Source organism: Oncorhynchus masou, chromosome 21 (genome assembly GCF_036934945.1).
Source record: "Oncorhynchus masou masou isolate Uvic2021 chromosome 21, UVic_Omas_1.1, whole genome shotgun sequence".
Classification (NCBI taxonomy): domain Eukaryota; kingdom Metazoa; phylum Chordata; class Actinopteri; order Salmoniformes; family Salmonidae; genus Oncorhynchus; species Oncorhynchus masou.
Genome location: NC_088232.1, coordinates 37,307,287 through 37,318,034, shown reverse-complemented (window position 1 = coordinate 37,318,034; position 10,748 = coordinate 37,307,287). Strand labels below are relative to the sequence as shown.

Here is a 10,748-nt window from a genome sequence, read left to right as displayed (position 1 = left end):
AATGGAACTCATACTTTCAGGTACAATCATGTTAGATCAGTGATTGGGCATTTATCAAGGAAGGAAGGAAGGACTCGAGCAAGGGTGTATTTCTTACATATTGGAACATCGTCCCAGTTCAGCCTACCTAATGACAAATCACCTCAAGCTGTGTTCGGTATAGAGGACACCCGTGTCTACAGAAAGGTGGAAAACGAAACATCACATTTCTTGCGATGAAAATAAAGTGGTGGCTCTGTATTTTATGGAGAGTATTTTCACTTAGTATTGCAATATCTACATCGGGTATTTATGGCTCTCCATCTGTTTCACGTCCAGTTGGCAGGAGAAAAATCATCAAACTGGGCACATCACAAGGCGTTGGTGACTTGCTTACAGCCCACCTATCATCCACAGCAAACAGAAAATCAAGCCCGAGGATACTCTCTCACAGTATCTCATTCAGAACACCCCAACTCACACCAGCGCCTGTAAGGATCTATTCCTCTCCACCACCCCAGATCCAGCGCCCTACGCTTCTCGATAGGCCTGTACCGAAGTCTCAACGTGATTTTGCTTCGCTCCCGGACGTCTCGGTTACGTGTTCCAGTGGTGACTTCGTGGTCCGGGTCAAACGGGATTTTTATGGTTTTGAGGCCGACACAGATGAGTTGACGCTGGGAAGCACCTGCAAGAGTAACGGTATTCTCAGGCCTTATGGTGACTTGCTCTTCTCTTATCCATTGATGGAGTGTGATGGCAAACGGCAGGTAAGATTGTTGAAGGTGATTAAACTGATAGTCTTGTTGGAGTTAACGTTCTTTGCTTGTATGAAATTATAACATTTGAATCTCATCATTGACAGATGCCACCGGGTTATCTCATCTATACATTTGTGCTCCATTACACGCCTCTGACCCGGTTCCCACGCAGATCGCATCGCTTTAACGTACAAGTCGAGTGTCGGTTTCAAAGGTTCGTCGCCTCATAATTTAATGATGCGTCTATATCCACAATATCACTATAAACCGATAAACCATCTCCTTCTTCACAGGTATCATCATGTTTATCAGCTGGTGGTGCGCCCTACGTGGGAAACACACACCGTGCTTAAAAAGCTAAAGGGGCGCGTTAACTTCCGAATCCAGCTGATGGACGGTGAGGATAATGTTGTGGTTGGTTATGAGTGGTTCAAGATTGAATTGATTTTTATCATCACTTTTAATGCAAACCAGTTGTGACATGTTTTTACATATTCAGCAATATGTCTTTTGTTTCGTGTCTTTTAGATGCATGGGCCATGCCAGCCAAGTCCCATGTGTACATGCTGGGACAGACCCTTAATTTCCAGGTTTCTGCACTTAATCTATCCCATGGAGGAAAGCTTTTCATCAACCACTGCTATGCCACAACATCTAAAGACTCCAAGACATCCCTCAAGTTCACTGTCATTGACAACTTTGGGTATGTACGCATGGAGAACAGAGATTCCTTTGGGTTGTACCTGATAAGGACTTGGTTAGGAGGAATATAAACCTACTCATTAGGCTGACCTGAGTGTAAACTCCTTGTTCTCTGATCCACAGCTGCATGCTGGAGAGCCAGAAGAACCCTGGTGGCTCTCAGTTTGTCTCCCCCAGGACTGATGACACCCTCCGGTTCTTCCTCAGTGCCTTCCAGTTCACCTCTGACCCAGACACACCGGTGAGTATGGGAGACTTGTACCCTATCACTGAATCTCAATCACTCTGGACCTTTCTGTTGCATGTATGCATATTAACAGGCCTGTTTATTGTAAATAAGCAAACTAATTGCGGCCTTTGAGCAATAAAATAATTGACATGAATTTTTCAATTTCCTTTATCAGAGTTCATCTTTTCATCTCCTCTAGGTCTTCCTTCGCTGTAAACTGCATGTGACATCAGAGGAAACCGGCCCCATACACAAGTCTTGCACCTACCAAGAGAACAGGTATGATTAAGATGTTGCACTGTGGGAAATGTAGTCTGCTCTTGAACTTACTTCCTCCTTGCACTCAAGACCTTTACACCCCTAACGCTTGCCTTTTTGTACTGACTTTGCTGATGGCTGCTATGAGAAGTTTGACTTACCATGTCTGCTTGGTACGACGACAACCACATCTCAATCTTAAGATGAATACATTAACTGCAAATCACTCGATCAGAGCGTTTGCTAAATTACAAATATAAGTAGTCTCTTTGATTCCCCTTCTGTAGGTGGAAAGCTGTCATGGGAGAGGATTCCATCTGTGACTGCTGTGACTCCAAATGTGTGACACCGAAACCCAGAAGATCCATGGTGAAGGGTAAGTGACTCAACCTAACCCATAATCACTGGTTTGGGTATACAGCACTGACATCTCCCTTGTGCTCAAATAGGCCATGGTGAGGAGGCCTCCAGTAGTGATGACACTTCTAACCCTGTTGATTTCCATATCCTGTAGGGTTTGCCAGCAGCGGGCCTCTACTGCTCTTAGATCAGCCATCTGCACCAAAGGGTGGTTTCCCACCAGTCAGTCCCTCACTAGTTGAAGACACTGTCTGGTTTGAGACCAAAATGGATGAGTTTGACAACCCAGATCTACTGGAAACCATTGATGTGGCGAAGTATCGTGATAAGGAAGAGGGTTATACTCGTTCTAAGGAGAAGCAACATATAGAGGAGGATGAATCGGTGCCGTTGGAGGATGAGGAGTCAGTGGTTCAGACTGTGTTTAGAAAGGGGGAGATATTTGAGGGCACACATGGGTCAGTTGTGAGGGATTCAGAGTTGATAAGGGGAGAGGGGTCAGGGTTTAGAGCTGAGGGGACAGGATTGCGACTAGAGTTTCCATGGGAGAGGGCAGAGTTGAGAGAGTGGAATCCATGGGAAAGTAAGGGATCAGTGTTGACCGAGGAGGGCTCCATTGAATGGCAATGGATGCATCCACAGGAGGAGTCCTCCCTGGGATCAGAGATGGGGGGAATGTCTGTATCACAGGAAGAGGTGGTTTCACAGTCCATGAAGGAATGGGGATTTGGGATGGGTGAGGCGCAGCCACTTGTGATTCCTGAGGATGAGGGGAAGGAAGGAAGAGTGGAGTCTGGGGAAACTGATGAGGATGACAAGACGTTTCCACTCTTCTCTGAGACTGGTGAGGAGATCATTAGTGATTTTGACGGGCTGGTAGAGTCCGGGATTGACGGTGGGAACGACTTTCCCAGGGTTTGGCATTTCAAATGGTGATGGGGTCAGTGACTGAGACCATACAGTGGTTCATTCTAATCTTAACCATAGACTTCTACTACGGTACACCATTGACAGTTTAAATAAATAGTCAATGCAAACTCTTCATTTCTTAATCACCAGATGGAATGGGAAGTCTTTCTACAAGATTTGTTTTACTTTGACTTAAACATTTGAGGAAGTAAACTTTTCAGCCAAAATTACAAATCCTTTCCTTGTCTTTATCTCAAAGCAGGAAATGCACATAACGGTAGGTGAAGAATACTGATAAGGTAATGACATCAATAGACCCACTGTTTTCCCAGTCAGCCATTACATTAATACATTTGCCCCACAATGTTTGTACATACTACATGATTTTTGTGAGCATGCTAACTAGGGTCATTGTAAAATGTGAACATGGGATAACAAACCAACCACTGCTATCCAAGCAGTATCCACAATATCTCCGCTAAGTATGTCATAAGTGCTATAAAGGAAGTTAATGTTTGTTTCCCTGTCACACTGACTGAGAAGCTTTGGTTGAAAATGTTCCAGATCACACCCACTGCATTGCCTCACCTTGATTGAGCTAATAAACTGACTGGTACAGAAAGCTATGGGTGATCTTTTTTTACATTCCATTAACATGACATTGAGACTGTATTACTCACTTTCAGACTATTACTGTATTCTCAGTATATCATGACTTATCTAGTGTAAATCTATTCATCCACTAAGGCAGATAATTTATGAGTTTAACATGATTTTGATACTTTATATTTGATAACTTTTTTGTGACTTAGCATGATCTCAATGCCACTGTTACTGCTCTACCAGCAGTTCCAGTACAACCACCATTACAATGCTCATAGTCAGTGAAACTTGGCATTTTTCATTGTTTCAACAGCATCCGATGTCTCTGATAAATAAACAAAACAACAAATATTGGCACATGTCGGCATCTCAGAACTTAAGTACCACCCAAATGTACATGGTAAACTATAAAGTAATATGGCAGTAACTTATTGGGAAAGTACTCTGGGCAGCATTGCCAACAGTCTCAAATCAGACTCCATTCATCTATATATATATTCTTACATTTATATCTTCCACTGGCCCACATGTTTTTCTCAGTGCTGATATTAATAGTACAAACAACAGCAGTACAAATGTCACTATAGGAACAAGAATTGTCCATCTTTTGCTGTTGTCTTCAGAAATTCTGCTTTCTTCCACTGACCTCTCGTTTCCCGGGAAGAAAATGTTTGAACATTGCGATTATACTCTACGTATAAACAACTGAACTCTATATTTCGCTCTCTCAACATTTGTGCAGTAGAGAGGCAATGTCAAGGGTTTTTCAAATCCAGGATATTGTCTATTTACCTCTGAAGTGTGATCGCTCTTCTGATCTCCTGTCTCAGGTCCTTGTTCTTCAGAATGAAAGTGAAGGTCTTGTTGACAGGTCCCTGTAGGGTCAGTGTACTGAAGACAGAGTATAGTCCATGTGTGTCCTCTAAAAGATGTATGACTATTTTATTAGTGACATCGCCGCTGTCATCCAGCCACTGCACCAAGGGTCGGGGGTACCCCCGACTAGCTCCGCATTGCTTGGAGATGCTGTGAAATCCAGGTGTGGCTCTGGGTAGTATGCTGAAATAGAGGTCATGGAGACACTTTATATTCTTTCATGCAATTAAACTATCTCAGTAAGCATTTTACATCACAAGAAACCCAAATTGATGTGATAAAGAAGTGCTTTTCTAGGACAAAAGTCATTTTCAGTCCACAAAGCGAAAAATGTTTAATGCGCTATCACACCTGCTAATTTCAGGGGAAAGGTCTTCTTCTGACTGCCAGCACTGTGCTCACAGAGCAGGTATAGTCCCCTTTGTCCCCCAGGTTGGTATGGTCCAGTATGAGAGAGGCATTACCTCTCTTCATCTCTGAGTGGTACAGGCTTGTTCTGTTGGCATAATGTTTGCTCTGTCTGTCCAGTTGGTCCTGACTGTAGTAGAAGCTGTGGATCACCTCCAGCCCTCTCTGCCACGTGATCACACTGCTGGCCAGATCCCAGACCTTTCCCACAGGAAAACTGCAGTCTCGTACCACATGCTGCCCCACGATGGAAAGCTGGGGTTCACTGGGAACCTTGATCTCAAATTCAACTATAGACAGACAGGTACACAGACAGTCTCACTACCCCATCTAAGATATGATTACAGTGACACTTTTGATCAGATACACATTACTCCTTACATTTAAGTAGTTACCATTGACAGTAAAATAAGAGTACCATAGAAATGTGTATACCAGAAGAAGATCCCTTGAAGAACAGGATTGAAACAAAACATAATTGAGTGACCCAGGATTTCCAACTCATGACAGAGTTTACTGTATTCAATCAGTATTTGTCAAATTCAATGAATTAGGTGCATTAGGTGCAGTCCAGGCACTGGTGTCATGCAATGTATTCTGAAAATGAAAGAACCACTGATCTTTCATTCTGACACTGGCTCCATGACTCGGGTACATAGCAGGCAGTAGTTTATTGTATGACTTGTCTATTAAGTTATCATTGTAAATCCAGATCCAGACCCATTCTGATTTGATCGTATAAAGGAATTTAGTTTTTAGCCCCCAACAGAGATCCACATGAATCCATTCCAATCCCTTATTTCTCAAGGAAGACCTTCTGCAGATGCTCATGTCTGAGCATGTTTCCTTTTTATGGCCTCTGATGGGAGAGTTTCGTAACAATAAACCTCTGGACTTGTTGCTCAACAGAGCGCTTTGGCCCACTAAATCAGGGATGGTCAATTGTTTGGCCACACCCCTTTCGTAGGCCCACGGACCAATAAAGAATACATCATAGTATATACACTACCATGAAAATGTTTGGGGTCACTTAGAAATGTCCTTGTTTTTTAAATATATATATTTTTTTAAATGTGTCCATTTAAAATTAACATCATTCATCAGAAATACAGTGTAGACATTTTTTATGTTATAAATGACTATTGTAGCTGGAAACAGCAGATTTTTAATGGAATATCTACATTGGTGTACAGAGGCTCATTATCAGCAACCATCACTCCTGTGTTTCAATGGCATGTTGTGTTAGCTAATCCAAGTTTATAATTTTAAAAGGCTAATTGATCATTAGAAAACCCTTTTGCAATTATGTTAGCACAGCTGAAAACTGTTCTGATTAAAGAAGCGATAAAACGGGCCTTCTTTAGACTAGTTGAGTGTCTGGAGCTTCAGCATTTGTGGGTTCGATTACAGGTTCAAAATGGCCAGAAACAAAGAACTTTCTTCTGAAAGTCGTCAGTCTATTCAATTAAACTCAGCAAAAAAAAAGAAATGTCCCTTTTTCAGGACCCTGTCAAAGACAATTCATAAAAATCCAAATAACTTCACAGATCTTCATTGTAAAGGGTTTAAACTCGGTTTTGCATGCTTGTTCAATGACCCATAAACAATTAATGAACATGCACCTGTGGAACGGTTGTTAAGACACTAACAGCTTGCAGACAGTTGGCAATTAAGGTCACAGTTACGAAATCTTAGGACAGAGGCCTTTTTACTGACTGAAAGACACAAAAAGAAAGATGCCCAGGGTCCCTGCTCATCTGTGTGAACGTGCCTTAGGCATACTGCAAGGAGGCATGAGGACTGCAGATGTGGCCTGGGCAATAAATTACTATGTCTGTATTGTGAGACGCCTAAGACAGCGCTACAGGGAGACAGGACGGACAGCTGATCATCCTCGCAGTGGCAGACCACGTGTAACAACACCTGCACAGGATCGGTACACCCGAACATCACACCTGCGGGACAGGTACAGGATGGCAACAACAACTACCCGAGCTACACCAGGAATGTACAATCCCTCCATCAGTGCTCAGACCGTCATCAATAGGCTGAGAGAGGACTGAGGGCTTGTAGGCCTGTTGTTAGGCAGGTCCTCACCAGACATCACCGGCAACAACGTCGCTCTTCACTGTGCTCTTCAAAAGTGCTCTTCACTGACGAGTCGCGGTTTTGTTTCACCAGGGGTGATGGTCGGATTCACGTTTATTGTCGAAGGAAGGAGCGTTGCACCAAGGCTTGTACTCTGGAGCGAGATCGATTTGGAGGTGGAGGGTCCGTCATGGTCTGGGGCGGTGTGTCACAGCATCATCGTACTGAGCTTGTCATTGCAGGTAATCTCAATGCTGTGCGTTACAGGGAACATCCTCCTCCCTCATGTGGTACCCTTCCTGCAGGCTCATCCTGACATGACCCTCCAGCATGACAATGCCACCAGTCATACTGCTCGTTCTGTGCGTGATTTCCTGCAAGACATGAATGTCAGTGTTCTCCCATGGCCAGCGAGGAGCCCGGATCTCAATCACATTTAGCATGTCTGGGACCTGTTGGATCGGAGGGTGAGGGCTAGGGCCATTCCCCCCAGAAATGCCCGGGAACTTGCTTTGATGGAAGAGTGGGGTAACATCTCACAGGAAGAACTGGGAAATCTGGTGCAGTCCATGAGGAAGAGGTGCACTGCAGTACTTAATGCAGCTGGTGGCCACACCAGATACTGACTGTTACGTCTCAGTTGTTGAATCTTGTTATGTTCATACAAATATTTACACATTTTAGGTTTGCTGAAAATAAACGCAAGTTGACAGTGAGAGGACGTTTTTCTTTCTTCCTGAGTTTAGTACCCATAAAACACCAGACTCAACAGTGAAGAGGTGACCCCGGGATGCTGGCCTTCTAGGCAAAGTTCCTCTATCCAGTGTCTGTGTTCTTTTGCCCATCTTAATATTTTATTTTTATTGGCCAGTCTGAGATATGGCTTTTTCTTTGCAACTCTGCCTAAAAGGCCAGCATCCCGGAGTCGCCTCTTCACTGTTGATGTTGAGACTGGTGTTTGCTAAAGTTAAGATATCGTTGTCACCGGCAAACTTCAGTCAGTCAAGGAAGCTGCAGTCTAGGAGTACATCTCCACCATGGATGGCAAGCTTGGACAGACTGGGAACAGAGATCTGAAACCAGTGGAGCCTGCTGAGGGGAGGACGGCTCATAATGGCTAGAAACCATGTGTTTGATACCATTCCACTAATTCCGCTCCAGGCATGACCACAAGCTTGTCCTCCCCAATTAAGATATCACCAACCTCCTGCAGTAAACATATCTACAGACACAGGAACACAAACAGTTTTACTAACCACTCTGGATAGTGGTAAATTCAGCACACACTTAATGTTTGAGAAAGACTTGGGTTTTAACTGGTTGGTGTGGGTTTTACCTGGTAAACAACGTATTATTTATTACCTAAACAGTAATATGGTAAATCATTGGCACTACTGATGTGTTAACTCATAACAAAATAACATAATACTGTATATCTCAAATTCAACTACAGCGACAGGGACACAGTCTTACTCTTACATCGATGTAGTTATTCACTATTGATAGTAAAACCAGGAGTACCATAGAAGTGAGTCTTACCATAGAAGTGAGTCTTACCATAGAAGTGAGTCTTACCAGAGAAGTGAGTCTTACCATAGAAGTGAGTCTTACCATAGAAGTGAGTCTTACCAGAGAAGTGAGTCTTACCATAGAAGTGAGTCTTACCAGAGAAGTGAGTCTTACCAGAGAAGTGAGTCTTACCAGAGAAGTGAGTCTTACCAGAGAAGTGAGTCTTACCAGAGAAGTGAGTCTTACCATAGAAGTGAGTCTTACCAGAGAAGTGAGTCTTACCAGAGAAGTGAGTCTTACCATAGAAGTGAGTCTTACCATAGAAGTGAGTCTTACCAGAGAAGTGAGTCTTACATCAGTGGTTCCCAAACTGGTTTGCAGGATGATATTTTTTTGTGCATTTTTACAATGTCATTATTATATAGTATTATTTATTTTTTTGTCTCTAGAACCCATACTCAAATCTACATTCAGTAATGTTTTGAGGGTTTTATTAATACCTTTTCTATACTTATTCTATGGTCTGGGTATGTTTTTTCACCACTCAACCATTTATGCTGGGTCACGACTCAACAGACACTTAAATTGGTGGGTCACGAAGCAAAACATTTGTGAACCACTGTCTTAAATAACTGGAGAGAAACAAAACATTCTTCGAGTGATTCATGATGTCCAGGTCATGACAGAGTTGACTTTATTCAACCAACAATGCTACACAATAAAATAAGACCTTCAGTGAATCAGAAGCAGTCCAGGCACTGGTGTTTTACAGTTTATGCTGAGGAATGAATGACCTACTGATACTCCATGCACTTACTGTAACTCTTTGTCACTGACTCCGCCTAGCCCGGGCTTCCCTCTCGATGAGATGAAAGCCTGTGACAGAAGCTAGAGTCCGCCAAATGACACACAACGTCAGTGACACAAGGACGTTGCCAAATAATCTTTGAAGTTATTCTAGTATCTTCTATGACCTGCTTATTCATTTGTCATTGTAAATCAAGATCCACCCCAATTCATATCAAGGCATTTAGTTTTAAGCCCCAACAGAGATCCATCCACTCACATAAATTCAATACCTTATTCCCCATGGATTCTCTCAGACATGCCCTCTAATAAGAGTTTATATAGCAGCTCAGCAACAATAATACAATAAACATCTGGTTTAAAAATAAACCTCGACAAAAGGTAACAGATTATTTATGTCAAGGTTTGACACATTACCCAGGAGACAGACAAAACAAACATTCAAACATAAACAATATATTATGTCAAATCTAAATAATAACAATATTAAAATATGCATTACATATACAGTCAATCTATTCAATAATTAGTCTAAATTATAACTGTCAACAGACTGTCAAAAGATGCGTCTAACATGGACACTGGAAAACCAGACGTGTGTGAATGTGAAGTTTCAACATCCTGACAAGACGGAAAAGGTACAAACCTGGGTACAAACCTGGGTACAAACCTGGGTACAAACCTGGGTACAAACCTGGGCACAAACCTGGGCACAAACAAACAAACCTGGGTACAAACCTGGGTACAAACCTGGGCACAAACCTGGGTACAAACCTGGGTACAAACCTGGGTACAAACCTGGGCACAAACCTGGGTACAAACCTGGGTACAAACCTGGGTACAAACCTGGGTACAAACCTGGGTACAAACCTGGGTACAAACCTGGGTACAAACCTGGGTACAAACCTGGGTACAAACCTGGGTACAAACCTGGGTACAAACCTGGGCACAAACCTGGGCACAAACCTGGGCACAAACCTGGGCACAAACCTGGGTACAAACCTGGGTACAAACCTGGGCACAAACCTGGGTACAAACCTGGGTACAAACCTGGGCAAACAAACCTGGGTACAAACAAACCTGGGTACAAACCTGGGTACAAACCTGGGTACAAACCTGGGTACAAACCTGGGCACAAACCTGGGTACAAACCTGGGTACAAACCTGGGTACAAACCTGGCACAAACCTGGGCACAAACCTGGGCACAAACCTACAAACCTGGGTACAAACCTGGGCACAAACCTGGGTACAAACCTGG

At 43.1% G+C, this 10,748-nt stretch overlaps 1 protein-coding gene and 1 pseudogene across 1 annotated transcript; one reads left to right on the top strand and one right to left on the bottom strand.

Moving 5' to 3' along the window:
• The first annotated feature begins 1 nt into the window (after position 1).
• Positions 2–3,870, top strand: LOC135507503 (zona pellucida sperm-binding protein 3-like). Its single transcript, XM_064927016.1, has 9 exons — positions 2–20; positions 466–749; positions 845–958; positions 1,053–1,137; positions 1,269–1,443; positions 1,566–1,683; positions 1,871–1,950; positions 2,217–2,305; positions 2,444–3,870. The coding sequence occupies exons 1-9, from the start codon at positions 2–4 to the stop codon at positions 3,223–3,225; spliced, it is 1,746 nt and encodes a 581-aa protein (XP_064783088.1). The 3' UTR covers positions 3,226–3,870.
• Positions 3,871–3,880: 10 nt separating this feature from the next.
• LOC135508288 (CD276 antigen-like) lies at positions 3,881–5,590 on the bottom strand (annotated as a pseudogene).
• Between the last annotated feature and the right edge of the window lie 5,158 nt (positions 5,591–10,748).